Source organism: Sordaria macrospora, chromosome 2 (genome assembly GCF_033870435.1).
Source record: "Sordaria macrospora chromosome 2, complete sequence".
Classification (NCBI taxonomy): Eukaryota; Fungi; Ascomycota; class Sordariomycetes; order Sordariales; family Sordariaceae; genus Sordaria; species Sordaria macrospora.
The window spans coordinates 4,039,079-4,051,334 of NC_089372.1; the positions used below are offsets into that span (position 1 = coordinate 4,039,079).

Sequence of the window (12,256 nt, forward strand, 5' to 3'; positions counted from 1 at the left end):
CCACCGCCCTACTGGCCTACTGAGGAACAGCAACCATTCCCAAGACATCCTCGATTACTTCCTCCGGCCCGACCCCTTCTAGCATGGCCTCAACCGCGCTCAGTTCGCTGCCCCACTGCATGCTCCTCTCCCGCTCGGGGGACGCCACGATCTCGATGCGGTGCAGGTAGACCTTCTTAGCCGCCAACCCGACTAGCGCCGACGTGACGAAATCCAGCCCGTGCAGCGGCGCCAGGCTCCTCATAAGTAGTTCGAAATGCTTGGTCGCCTGCGGCGTGACGCCGCCGCTCACAGCCCGGTGCATGCGCAAGAAGGCGACGATGTTCATCTGGTAGCGCCGGACGTCGATATCCACGCTAACATCGTGTTGGGCGAGGTGAGCGAGGTGGGCGATTTCGGAATCGGAGAGGAGGGGTGGTTGTGGTTCCCCTGAGGCTGGATCGATGGCCGTGAGGTCGTTGTTGTGGAAGGTGAGTTGGGGGGAGAGCGAGGGCCTAGCTGCTCCCGCTCCTAAACCAGATCCGAAACGACCAGGACCGCCGAGGCCAAGACCGAGACCGAGACCAGGTCCGCTGAGGGCTGAGTGGTAGGATTCTTGAATCAACCCACTGTTGGCCATGCTCCCCATGCCCGTGCCCGTGCCCCTTTTGACGACGCTACTTCCGGAGTCGATGGAGGCTCGGTCATCGTCGGCCTTCGTATAAGGGCTGTCATCACCGTCGTTGTTGTCGTTATTGTTTCCCACTCCCAGTATCCCCATACGGCTGGCCCATCCTTCCTCCGCTTGTTCTTCAAGGTAAGCGAACCCATCTTCCGGATCGTGCCAGTGCGCAAGGTAGAGGAAATCGTTCAGGTGGTGGGTAACATGTGCCTGTCCGCCGCTTTCTGCGCCGACTACGGCCACGAAGAGGAACTGCTTTGGAGCGGTGTGGACGCTCGTTCGGGCGAAGAGGCGGCGCGTGCGCAGGAGTTCGAGGGCTTGGATCTGCACGGCGCGCGGGGCGTGGTCGAGGTTTTGGGCAAGGATAACATTGGCTATTTGCGTTGCTTGTGCTTGTTGCTGGTGTTGCTGGTGTTGTGATGGTGGCGGGTGGGCGGAGGAAGATGAGCCTGGGACATTATGGTGTTTCGAGGAGAAGTATGACCCAGAGCCCGATGGTACAGAGCGGTGGGTGTGGTAGTTGTTGTGGTTGTTCTGGTTGTTGGTGGCCAGTGGTGAGCTTGGTGGGATGACGGGAACTAAGAGTGCTGCTGCGAATTCATCGAGCGTCATCTGCGAGTGGCATGGGACGATGACGGGCGTGATGCCAAAGGTCCTGACGGCGGTAAGACATAGTTCTTTCGATAGGTCCTCCACAAAGTCGGGTTCGGTGCTGACCAGACAGTGTTCCCGTGCGACGAGGGAGAGGAGGACGGCGAGCTCGAGGTCGCTGAGGCTGTGTATTTTGTCCAACAGTTCGGCTTGTTGTCGCTCCTTGTTGCTATCATCCTCCATTTCCGGGGCCGCTGTCATGTCGAAGCATGAGGATTATGTCCATGAGCGGGACTATGTAAGTCTAGAAGGTAGTGTAAAAAGAGCAAAGAAGAATTGGGTGCCGATACTACGATCTTTCACGCCGGCGCTGTTTCTTGTCACCGGGACTCGGCCATTCTTGGCTGACAAGAAATCGAGTAATCGCTCGTTCCAGAGTCGCGCAATCGGCAGGATATAAGGATCTATGTGTAATTGTAATTATTTCTGTGAAGCGTACAAGTACATCGAGAGTCTGACAAAACTGAACGGAAGAAAGATATGTGTCGATCCCTTCTGCCCCTGGGACTGTTTCTTTGAGAAACGGGAGGATGGCGGGATGATGGAGATGAATGATCAATGGAGTTCCATCCAAGCATTCCCGTCTAGTCCTTGGCGTTGGGCATGCGATAGCGTGGTGGGTCGTGGGTTCCTTGTCACTGTGTTTCAGCTCGGACCAGGCCGACTTTTGGGCGTTGTCGGATGACTTCATTGGCTCCAGGGACAGCGGCCGCTCTGTGCGAGTGTGCACTCCCGGCTCGAGACAGGACCGGACCAGTGCGTGCCTGCCCGACGGCGCGCCAAAGTGCGTCGAGGGCGTAAGTGTTAGCGCTGCGATCACCTCCGTCACTGGTTCTGTGTGCAGCGTCGCTCCTCCAACAGCGCAGCATTCAGTGGCCAGCCCCAGTTCAACAAGTTCCCGCCCCAACGTCGGTCACGTTCACTTGTTATCGAAACCAGCCTCTTGGCCTTGTTTAGACTGCCGAATCTAGCAGCCTGCCACGACCTACTGACCCAACATTTGTTGCGCCCGCCGTCCTCCTCACTTCACGACTCCCGTCTTTTCTCGATTATAATCACCCGGTGGACTGTTGATCTCGACGATTGCCCGGAAACACCAGCCAACAGCAACTCCATCTTGTTCCGGTTCCTACGCCTTTATCGAACGACGTTATCTAATTCCATACCGCCCGCCATGTCTTCGAGGAAGAAGGTCCTTCTCAAGGTTGGTGTCAGCCGCGAACCCGGATCATCTGGACAGCAACAGCTAACAATGGCTCCCAATGGCAGGTTATTATCTTGGGCGACAGCGGTGTCGGCAAGACCAGTTTGATGAACCAATATGTACGCCATCCTCGAACCCGCTATCGCCGTAGGTGGTGATATTGCAAAGAAGACGTTATCTGACACCCCGCTCTTTGGCGCAAAACAGGTCAACAAGAAGTTCAGTGCCAGCTACAAGGCCACCATCGGAGCCGATTTCCTGACGCGGGAGGTTCTGGTGGACGACCGCCAAGTGACGATGCAGGTGCGTGCGGCAAATACCCCGGTTTGACCAGCTTGGACGGCCTGCTAATACGCACAATTCTCGACGGACAGCTCTGGGATACGGCGGGACAAGAGAGGTTCCAGTCGCTGGGCGTCGCTTTCTACCGTGGTGCCGACTGCTGCGTTCTAGTATACGATGTCAACAACTCCAAGAGCTTCGATGCGCTCGACAGCTGGAGAGACGAGTTCCTTATCCAAGCATCTCCGCGAGACCCGGATAACTTCCCGTTCGTCGTGCTGGGTAACAAGATCGATATGGAAGAGAGCAAGAGGGTGGTATGTCTTTGCTTCCCTGGTCTTTATGTTGGAGCTCCAATGTTTACTGACATTTTGTCGCAGATTTCGACCAAGAGGGCTATGACCTTCTGTCAATCCAAAGGCAACATTCCGTATTTCGAGACCAGTGCAAAGGAGGCCATCAATGTCGAGCAGGCCTTTGAGGTTATCGCCAGAAACGCGCTCATGCAGGAAGAATCGGAGGAGTTCAGCGGAGACTTCCAGGATCCCATCAACATCCACATCGAGAACGACCGGGATGGATGCGCGTGCTGAGGCGAAGGAGCTCCAACAAGCAGTTTCAAGTCCTCCTTTTGGGTTTATGAGGGAGTTTGGTTTTTTCATGTCTTCATTTGTATGATATCACGCTGGGTATGACAGGAATGCGGTTTTGATCTTGGTCTGGAGAGACGGAATGTTAATGACCAGCGAGTTTGGAACAAGACGGTCAATGGGCTGCTTAAAAGTGATTGTGACTGATGGGGAGCAATGATAGAGATGCATTGGTGTAGATGGGAGCATGGACATTATTATGGGGCTGGTGCCAGAGGCTAATATTTCGACTGCCTTTGCTCTTTGAGTTTCTATAGCTGACGATAACATCATATCTGGTATTAGGACCTGCAGTTTTCTGAAGTACCTATACGTGTTGTTCCCTTGCTTCAGTCGTCAACATTGTGTAAGAAGTGGCCATAGGTCAATACTCTCCAAATCAGAGTTGTACCATGGCATGACAATGCCTCTTCTGCAATTGCTTGCTGCCAACTGTCAGCGATGCGAGGCAACTTCTTTGTGACCGTTATCGGCGATAAGCGATGCACGATATGCGTCTCGGCATAAATGTTTGATGGTTATTCACATTAGCAACGACAACACTTGGGCCTTCAACTTCACTTCTTCATACTACCTCGTCTTCCGCCTTTTCACCAGGATGAAAATCTTCACCAATGGGCCAATGACAAAACCGTCACCAACAGTAGCGCAATGGCGCGATACTTCGGTGTTCGAGTACAAGTGGTAGAAGAGAAAGCGACGGACACCTCAAACGGCCCGCGGAACTTTTTGTTGACTGGAAATAGCAACCCGTTTCCACTATTCCCCTCAGGGGCTGGATTGTTATCACAGGGACTCCCATGGCGCCTCCGCAACTCTACTCGACTTTGAGATTTTGCGATTCCACTTCCCCGGAGTGAGAAGCAGCGACAAACCCACCTTTTGGACCCCCTACCGGGATCAGTATAATTATAGGCGGTGTCGGCTTTGGGAGCGTCGTGGCCACAAGGGGGGGAGAAGGAAGGACTCCAAACTAAGGGCAAAGAGATGTAGGTAAACATCGGTTGCCCCTCTTTACTCCTTTTCATCCTGTTTCTGTTTCCATCCAATATCTCGGGATGTCCCGTTTCGTCGTTCTGTGCTCTGAACTCTAAAACTCTTGAAGAAGCAGCTGGTCTAGCCTCTCTTGTTAGCGTTCCTTCATTAATATTGGTAGGTTGTCTTCCCCTAATACCCCAATAACAATTTCCATTGTCTTTGCTGTACATAGTTCCTTCCTCACCTCAGCTCTCTCCAACTGACGCCGCATCGTTAGCCCCGTGGTCGCAGCAACCAATGATACCGATAAGGTCCCCTGCGTCCGCTTCGCAACTCCCGACTCTTCTCACTGTCTGCTTCGGGACCCTGCCAATCCTCTTGCAACCTCTCGGCGTTTTGTTTTCTGGTTCGAGCCTGTCTTAAATCCTCCTCCCCAGGGCTGTCCGGAGACTCAGCTCCTGCTGTTGTTTCAAGCTTCGTTCGGCCGTTTCGCGACCACTCCCACCCAAAGCAGAAAATGGCAACTGCCCGGTCAGTGTCGCCGGCGGCTGCCGCATTAGTGCCGCCCTCAAACGGAAACTACCATCAACGCCGCAGCTACGAGCCCGAACACGACGACGATGCCGATTCATACAATGCTGTAGACCGCAGCTCGCACTCTCCGTCCACAGTAAGTGTCGAACTCGTCACGCGAGGGCGATCATCACGCTCTCTCTCCATGTCGACAACAGCGAGCAAGGGGAGCTTCCGCTCCAGGATGCCCCTTTGGGTCACAAACATGGGACGACGGACGCTGGGAATCACATTGCTCCTGGTTGTGGTATTCCTATGGACGGTATCCAACTTCCTCGCCAGCGTAAGTTGCGCAAGCCCCTATCCGTACCTCTAGCCCTCTTTTTCCTGTGCGAGCACGCGCGCTGACAGCCAATTGTCGGTCTATGATTCACAGGTCATGTTCGCCGATGGCTCCTACAACAAGCCCTTCTTCCTCCTCTACGTCAACATCTCCATGTTCGCCTTCGCCCTAATACCCATGGGAATCCGACACGTTATGCAGTGCGGGTGGCCGGCATCGAAGCGACAGCTGGTGGAGGCCTGGTACGAGATACGACAGGGCAGGTCATACCAAAAAGTGGCCACAGTCGACGACGAAGACGAAATGGCGGGCGAGAGCCTTTTGGTCGACGACACAGGCAGCATCGAAACCAACAACAAGTCTGAGGCGCTCAGCCTGGCTAAGACCTTCTGGCTCAGTCTCGAGTTCAGCATGCTGTGGTTCGCGGCCAACTACTTCGCGTCGGCATGTCTCGAGTACACCAGTGTCGGCAGCGTGACCATCCTGACATCGACGAGCAGTATCTGGACTCTGATCTTCTGCGCGCTGGCCGGTGTGGAAGGGTTTACGGTACGGAAACTTCTGGGAGTGCTGGCGTCGCTGGCCGGCGTGGTGCTCATCTCGTCGCTGGACATGAGCGGCGCGAGTGACGAGATGCGAGGAGACTTCCCGGAGAAGTCGAGGACGGAGATTGCCATTGGCGATGCCATGGCCTTCTTCAGCGCCATTGTGTATGGCGTTTATGTGACGGTTATGAAGAAGAGGGCTGTGGATGAGGATCGAATGAACATGACGCTGTTTTTTGGGATTGTGGGGGTACTTAATCTGATATTCCTTTGGCCACTATTTATTATCCTGCATGTCACAGGGATCGAGACTGTAAGTGATCCCCATCGTGTGGTTAGGGATATTTGGCGAGACTTGGCGAGCTGTGCGTGGCGTGGACACACTTTGCTAATATCTGCCTCTGTTAGTTCGAACTACCACCAAACGGCACAACTTGGGCCATCATCTGGGTAAGCTAGAGTACCGTCCGTCCTATGAGTCTTATGCAGGGCCAAAACTAACGATACACAAAAACAGATCAACACTATCTCTTCCTTCTTCAGCGATATCATCTGGGCATACGCCATGCTCCTCACCACGCCGCTAGTCGTTACCGTCGGCCTGTCCCTTACGATCCCGCTGTCGCTTATCGGCGAGATGATCCAATACCACCAATATTCCAGCTGGATTTACTGGGTTGGAGCTGGTATTGTGGTCTTCTCGTTCGTGTTTGTGAACAACGAGAGCCAGGAGGAAGGCGGTGGTAATGGAGAGGGCAAAGCGGACGGTAAGGAGCAACATACAACGGCTGAGCTGAGGAGCATTGTGGGAGGATCGAGTACTTCCGACGCAGCTATCGCTGTCTAATAGGTCGAAGATATTTTGAGTGGCTTCTGCTGCAGAGCGTGGCATCTTTTGGATATTGCATATAGAGATGGGAGCCTTTTACTTTCCGGCATGCCATTCTGGCTATTTCTTTTTCAATCTACTTATATACAAGCTCTTGGTAGAGCTAGACACTTCCCGACAGTGTCATATACATATTCAACTGTCTATATTCAGGAGTGTCGATACAATGATAGATATGGTACATGTCTGCTTCTTGTTCCATCAACGAGGCGTAGTGTGCTGGGTGGTCACTCAGGAAGGGAGGACACGGTGTAACTTGACCGTTCATTGCTGGGTAAACATGACCGCTCATCGGTCAAGCCAGAAAAAAAAACAAAAAAAACCGCGCAGATTCATCAGGTTCAATACAAACCTCCTTTGGAGAAATCTGACGGGACTACGCGAATGTTGATGATCGCGAGCCATTGGGGCTGTGGATGTTGAGGTGACGTACATTGCGCACCGTTCCTTCGCCACCAGCCGTTGACCTTGCTACCGCATCTTCTCACTCGATTGGAATACCCTTTAAACTCCTCTCAGTTTAGACTGGCCCCCATCTGCAAGACTCCCGCAGGCCCGCTGTAACGTTCTGGGAGCCTAGCGTACACTGGCAACGGGTGGCCGCCTCGCTTCAATGCCCATCTTAGGTATGGCGGCTCACTTCCATGTATCCTAAGATATTTAGGTGCTTGCCAAGGGGTATTCCAATCGAGTGAGTAGATGCGGTACTGACGACGGGACAGCAGCATAGGTTCAAGAGAAACCCCGGAAAACACTATAATTCAACGACTTCTGATTATATTTCTGCTTCTACACTCAACCGCCCTATGCGATCGTATTTCAACTTTTGTCGGTTGCGTTTCCGGGATTTTTCTGTTGTTGAGGCGTAGTTCATGGCTACTCGCATGGATCTCTCACCCTTCCTTCCCATTCTCATTCGCCATCATGGTCCGAGAGCTCTTGACACTTTCATACTGTCAAGCCCAACAATTCATCGGAGTCATTGCCTCAAGTCACAGTCAGGAGTGGATCGGGTCGAGATGTGGCCGCCATTGCTCTTTCCTACCTACAACTTGACCCCTTCCCTCGGCACGAATGAGGTGCGGTTTTCCGCAGTGTCATAAGTTATGACCCATCCAAAGAGAAACTCTAAACTCTACGACATGAACAGTAGCACCTAGGATTATTCCCCATTTCTCTTGGTACCTATTTGACTCACGGAACTGCAACATCTATTCGTCCTCATAGTATTCTTACTCATCCGATCGGAGGGCCTTCCTGTCCTACTTCCCAGTCGGCGGTCTCAGTCTGCTGTGTATCGTGTCTCTTGTTCCTCCCAGAAGCATGCCTGCACCCCCTCAGTAATACCCTCAAGGCCGCTACGTCAAATTTGCGCGCTTTTCAGCATCAACAACTGAACCAAAAGTTGTTATCAGACTGTGACCCGAGATATCAAAAACCACGAGTGTCCGGCTACAGATACGACCAAAATGGCACGCTCAAGTCCCGCTCCCCAGTATTCCCATCTTGGAGACCAGATCAACGCGGCCACGAGATCGGTGCATACCCAGCTTAACAGTCAGATCATCCGCCGTCTACCTCTGGCTCTACCTCCGGCTGCGAATACTCCCTCAACCTACATATCCGGTCTGCTCCACGTAGCCCCGGTATACATCACCTTCGAAACGCTATGGTACATGATCCTTCTTTCCCACAAGGAGCAGACGAAGGACTTCAGAAAGCCGTCACCATACCAAGGCAGATCGTCCTCTCCTCAGCCACTGCAGGAACAGGACCGATTTCTCCTTGATCCGAAGACCTCACATCGTGTCCCTTTCCACGATGGCGACGATGCGGGCCTCTCTCAACGCCCTGGTACCTCTGAGCGCATATTCTCCATCCTGGAAAGCCTTCGTCTTCCAGGTCTCATGCGAGCCGACTGCCTACGGGCGGACATCCGTTGTCTGACAGGCTGGTCCAAAGAGGTGGTGGACGAGCAGATTGAGGTTGCGGCTCAGAACGGAAACCTCAAGAAGTTCGTCACCCATATCAAGCAATCTGTGGGCGAGAGTCCGCATGTATTGCTCGCTTATGCATGGGTCCTTTACATGGCGCTCTTCTCCGGGGGCCGAATTATCCGAAACTCGTTGGAAAAGGCAGGCCCGGAGTTCTGGAAGACCAAGTGTGATCCCATCATACCCCTCAACAAAGCATGCGCATTTCCAGACAAATCCCACGCAGCGGCACCGATGAGCGAGCGTCTCCGGTTCTTCCACTTCAACACCAACCAAGACGGAGAGGATCTGAAGCGTGAGTTTAAGAGACGCCTGGTGGAGGCGGAGGATCTGCTCACGACTTCTGAGAAGGCGAGGATTGTGCACGAGGCTATTCATGTTTTCGAAAACATGCTTGCGCTTGTCTCGCAGCTAGATCATGTCTTCTTGGAGGGCACCAGAGATGACAGCGTTTTGGACATCAATGTGACGAGACCTGATCGTGAGATGGAGACACCTTCACCCTCACCGGGACCTTTGTCCTTCAAACCACTGGAACAGGGTGGTAAGATACGCGACAGTATTGTTCTCTCAAAGGAGCGGGGTGTCCGAACAGCCCCCGGCATGAGACACCATCGTCGTTCTCAGTCTGTCTCGATCGATGAGCCACTCGACGAACGTGGCGACAGATCTTCAGACGTGCCTTCTCCATATCTGGTAGCTTCTCTACTCAGGCCCATGGAGCAAGGCGGTCGACTGCGCGACAGCATTGCCGTCTCGAGGGAACGCGGTCTACGGACTGCTCACTACGGTTCCCACAGCCATTCTGAATCGACCTCCATCGATGAGAATCCAGAGAGCCCTATCTCGCCAGAGAAACCCGAGAGCTTGAAGCTGACCACCACCCATCCCGCATCGGACCCGTCGTCCCCCTCCATGCCGGGTCCCAGAAGCATGCTCGACCCGTTCACTAGCAGCATGAATGAACAAGGAACACCAGCCGGTTCCCAGCCATCGTCGTCGTCGGAAATATCTTCCCTCGTCACCCGAAACAAGAGCGTCAGGTTCAAAAAGCCTACCACGGGTGGCCGCAGCAGCAAGAAAGTTGCCGAGTCAAAAGACTCTGAGAGTCAGGACCCGAACAAGGAGGAGGCCGAACGTCGACGAATGTCTTCTGCTGAAAAGGTGTCTCCAACGTCAGACCATAACCCAGCCGGTGCGGTAGCCATCCACATCGTTGACGTCGAGGAATCTGATGCTGATGATTCTTCTGGTTCTGACAAGCAGATGAAGCAATTGCAAGAGCAGCAGCAGCAGCAGCAGCAGCCAAGGACGGAGGCACCTGGGGAACATGGAATTATATCTGTCATAATCACGGACACTGCGATGATGGAGCGGGTGGAAAGCAACAGTGATGGTCGACCTCTGAGTGATGAAGAGTCCACATCAAGGTCCGGAACCGGCGGACTGTTGACGACGGAGCACAATGACGGCGATGGTGACAGGCCGGTCTTGAAAAGATCTCCTTCATCCTCATCCTCGCGACACAAGATCAAATCCTGGTTCTCTTCTCATTTCACCAAGGTGGAGAAGGTAGAAAAGAAGACCGAAGTCGAAGACACTACTCATAGTGACAACAGCGACAAGTCCTGGTTCTCTTCCCACATCTCCAAAGGGGAGAAGAAAATCGAAGACACTGATCATAATACCAACAGCGACAAGTCCTTGTTCTCTTCTCACATCACCAAGGTAGAAAAGGAGGTAGAGATCAAAGACACTGCTGCTGCTGGTCATGATTCCAGCAACGACAAGTCCTTGTTCTCTTCTCACCTCCATGTCACCAAGGTAGAGAAGAAAACCGAAGTCGAAGATATCGGTCATCATGGAGCCAGCGAAGTGAGAGTGACCGAAACTATCACCGAAGCCGCCTCTGCCTCCACTTCAGCCGGCCCATCATCAGCCCTCAGCCTCAAATCCAAAATGAAGAACAAGCTCGCACATGGCCAAGACAAGCTGAAAGTCAAGATGGACCACGCTGAGGAGAAGCTGAAGCGTGGCACAGAAAAAATCAAGGTGAAGAGCAAAGAGTTGTCGCTGTTGGCTATCGGGCCGGTGAGGTTCATGTGGAAGTTTGTCTTCGTGCTGGGCGTCCTTGGTGCGGTCTGGGGCGTGGTGAGCTTAAGAGGGATGCTTGGGTGGACGTTATTGCCGGTGACGATGGCGGCGAGGGCTGCTGGGTGGGTTTTGGGTGGGTTTCGTGGTGCTTTTGCTGGTGCTGGCTTCCAGGGTGCTGGTTTAGGTGCTGGTGCTGGTGCGGGTGCGGGTGGTGGGAATGTTTGAATGATCCTGGGTTTGCGAGGTCGTCGTATGTGTAGGGGACTGATTGGAGGTTCTTCCAAAAGTTAAAGAAAAGTTTAAGAGGGTGCTTGGTTTACCTGGGGTTGCTGTGGTCTAGTTTGTTGCTTTTGTTGGATTAATGACGTTATGAATGCTCTAGTTTTGTCTTACTCTTACCAAGTTTCCTAGTTAAATAGAGTCTCGAGTTTACTCTTACTTCTTTTTTTCCCCCTTTTTCGGTTCTCGTGAATGAATATCTTGTGTGCGGTCTTGCTTTGTCACCACAACGTGAACTCTATTCTCGACCGGTAGCAGATCCTTCAGCCAGCGACACACGATGGAGTGAAAACCCCCGTTGCAAAGACTACAATTTTCCACTGCCGGCCTTGCGACTCGTTCTTTCTTCTTCTCATGTCGGCACCTTTTGGTCATGTTGACTTTCACTCCCCCCTTCCCCTTTCGTAAGCTAGCCATTCGCACCTTCTCATTTTACCTTATGCTGAGGATTCCCAGAAAAAAATATCCACGGAAGACACAGGTGACGATTCATGCCACGACGCAGGACGTGCCTGCCTGCCACTGCTAAACTGCAATGGTCTCCATCGATTGGGTTAGGTTGACTGACAATGGATCATGAAGACGGGCATGTGAGGGGTATCTACTAAGAACCTGCATTCTGTTCCAAAAATGCCTCTGGTTCAGTTCCCTCGTTGCCTCTGTGTCTTATGAATGGTTGGAGTTCAACTTCAACTTCTCTTCTTTACTTGTGACTATTAGGTTGCCAGACGTTTACCAGTAGTTACTAGGAACATAAAACGTCCGTCCAGTTGCAAAGATAACTTAACACAGGTTGGTTTGTATCCGAATACTGGAGAACATGGTTGACATTTTAAAAATATCGTCGATACCGATGGGTTCAAGACTTTAGGAATTATCGTTTGGATGATGGATGGGCAAGTTTCAAGTTGGTTATCACTTCCCTGATTGGATTTATCTGCTCAACTATCTCGGTTCTTCCTTCTTCAACAGGATATCCTATTCTTTTCTAACAGGTGAGTCAGTGGAAGTACCGGTTTCCCTTTATATATGTTGAAAAAGAGCAATAAAGATGGTGAATTGTCATCATCCAATGTGCATTGTTATCACTTATTGACAGCATTCATGCATATTCGGACGAGTTGTTGGCGAGTGGCCATCGTGACTTGTGATAATTTTTAGTTCCCGATGTTG

The 12,256-nt window shown here is 52.4% G+C and overlaps 4 protein-coding genes across 4 annotated transcripts; 3 read left to right on the forward strand and 1 right to left on the reverse strand.

Moving 5' to 3' along the window:
• Positions 1 to 16: 16 nt before the first annotated feature.
• SMAC4_02570 (uncharacterized protein) lies at positions 17 to 1,706 on the reverse strand (the record flags this gene model as incomplete). Its single annotated transcript, XM_003352087.2, has 1 exon — positions 17 to 1,706. Exon 1 carries the CDS (start codon positions 1,511 to 1,513, stop codon positions 17 to 19), a length of 1,497 nt encoding a protein of 498 aa, XP_003352135.1. The 5' UTR covers positions 1,514 to 1,706.
• A 352-nt stretch (positions 1,707 to 2,058) lies between these two features.
• On the forward strand, positions 2,059 to 3,784 carry SMAC4_02569 (uncharacterized protein). The gene is made up of 5 exons (XM_003352086.2): positions 2,059 to 2,516; positions 2,582 to 2,635; positions 2,724 to 2,819; positions 2,891 to 3,115; positions 3,179 to 3,784. The coding sequence occupies exons 1-5, from the start codon at positions 2,487 to 2,489 to the stop codon at positions 3,389 to 3,391; spliced, it is 618 nt and encodes a 205-aa protein (XP_003352134.1). The 5' UTR covers positions 2,059 to 2,486; the 3' UTR covers positions 3,392 to 3,784.
• A 134-nt stretch (positions 3,785 to 3,918) lies between these two features.
• SMAC4_02568 (uncharacterized protein) lies at positions 3,919 to 7,123 on the forward strand. The gene is made up of 6 exons (XM_024655477.2): positions 3,919 to 4,437; positions 4,554 to 4,600; positions 4,704 to 5,282; positions 5,376 to 6,140; positions 6,236 to 6,277; positions 6,345 to 7,123. The coding sequence occupies exons 3-6, from the start codon at positions 4,944 to 4,946 to the stop codon at positions 6,672 to 6,674; spliced, it is 1,476 nt and encodes a 491-aa protein (XP_024511360.2). The 5' UTR covers positions 3,919 to 4,437; positions 4,554 to 4,600; positions 4,704 to 4,943; the 3' UTR covers positions 6,675 to 7,123.
• A 279-nt stretch (positions 7,124 to 7,402) lies between these two features.
• On the forward strand, positions 7,403 to 11,272 carry SMAC4_02567 (uncharacterized protein). Its single transcript, XM_003352084.2, has one exon. The coding sequence runs from the start codon at positions 8,186 to 8,188 to the stop codon at positions 11,027 to 11,029; it is 2,844 nt and encodes a 947-aa protein (XP_003352132.1). The 5' UTR covers positions 7,403 to 8,185; the 3' UTR covers positions 11,030 to 11,272.
• The last annotated feature ends 984 nt before the right edge of the window (positions 11,273 to 12,256 follow it).

Excerpts from the sequence above, each read along its gene's own strand:
- SMAC4_02569 (XM_003352086.2), top strand. The coding sequence starts at position 2,487 with ATGTCTTCGAGGAAGAAGGTCCTTCTCAAG. Across the intron at positions 2,636-2,723 it reads CCAGTTTGATGAACCAATAT|GTCAACAAGAAGTTCAGTGC; the intron begins GTACGCCATCCT and ends GGCGCAAAACAG. Across the intron at positions 2,820-2,890 it reads ACCGCCAAGTGACGATGCAG|CTCTGGGATACGGCGGGACA; the intron begins GTGCGTGCGGCA and ends CTCGACGGACAG.
- SMAC4_02568 (XM_024655477.2), top strand. The coding sequence starts at position 4,944 with ATGGCAACTGCCCGGTCAGTGTCGCCGGCGGCTGCCGCATTAGTGCCG. Across the intron at positions 5,283-5,375 it reads TATCCAACTTCCTCGCCAGC|GTCATGTTCGCCGATGGCTC; the intron begins GTAAGTTGCGCA and ends TATGATTCACAG. Across the intron at positions 6,141-6,235 it reads ATGTCACAGGGATCGAGACT|TTCGAACTACCACCAAACGG; the intron begins GTAAGTGATCCC and ends TGCCTCTGTTAG.
- SMAC4_02567 (XM_003352084.2), top strand. The coding sequence starts at position 8,186 with ATGGCACGCTCAAGTCCCGCTCCCCAGTATTCCCATCTTGGAGACCAG.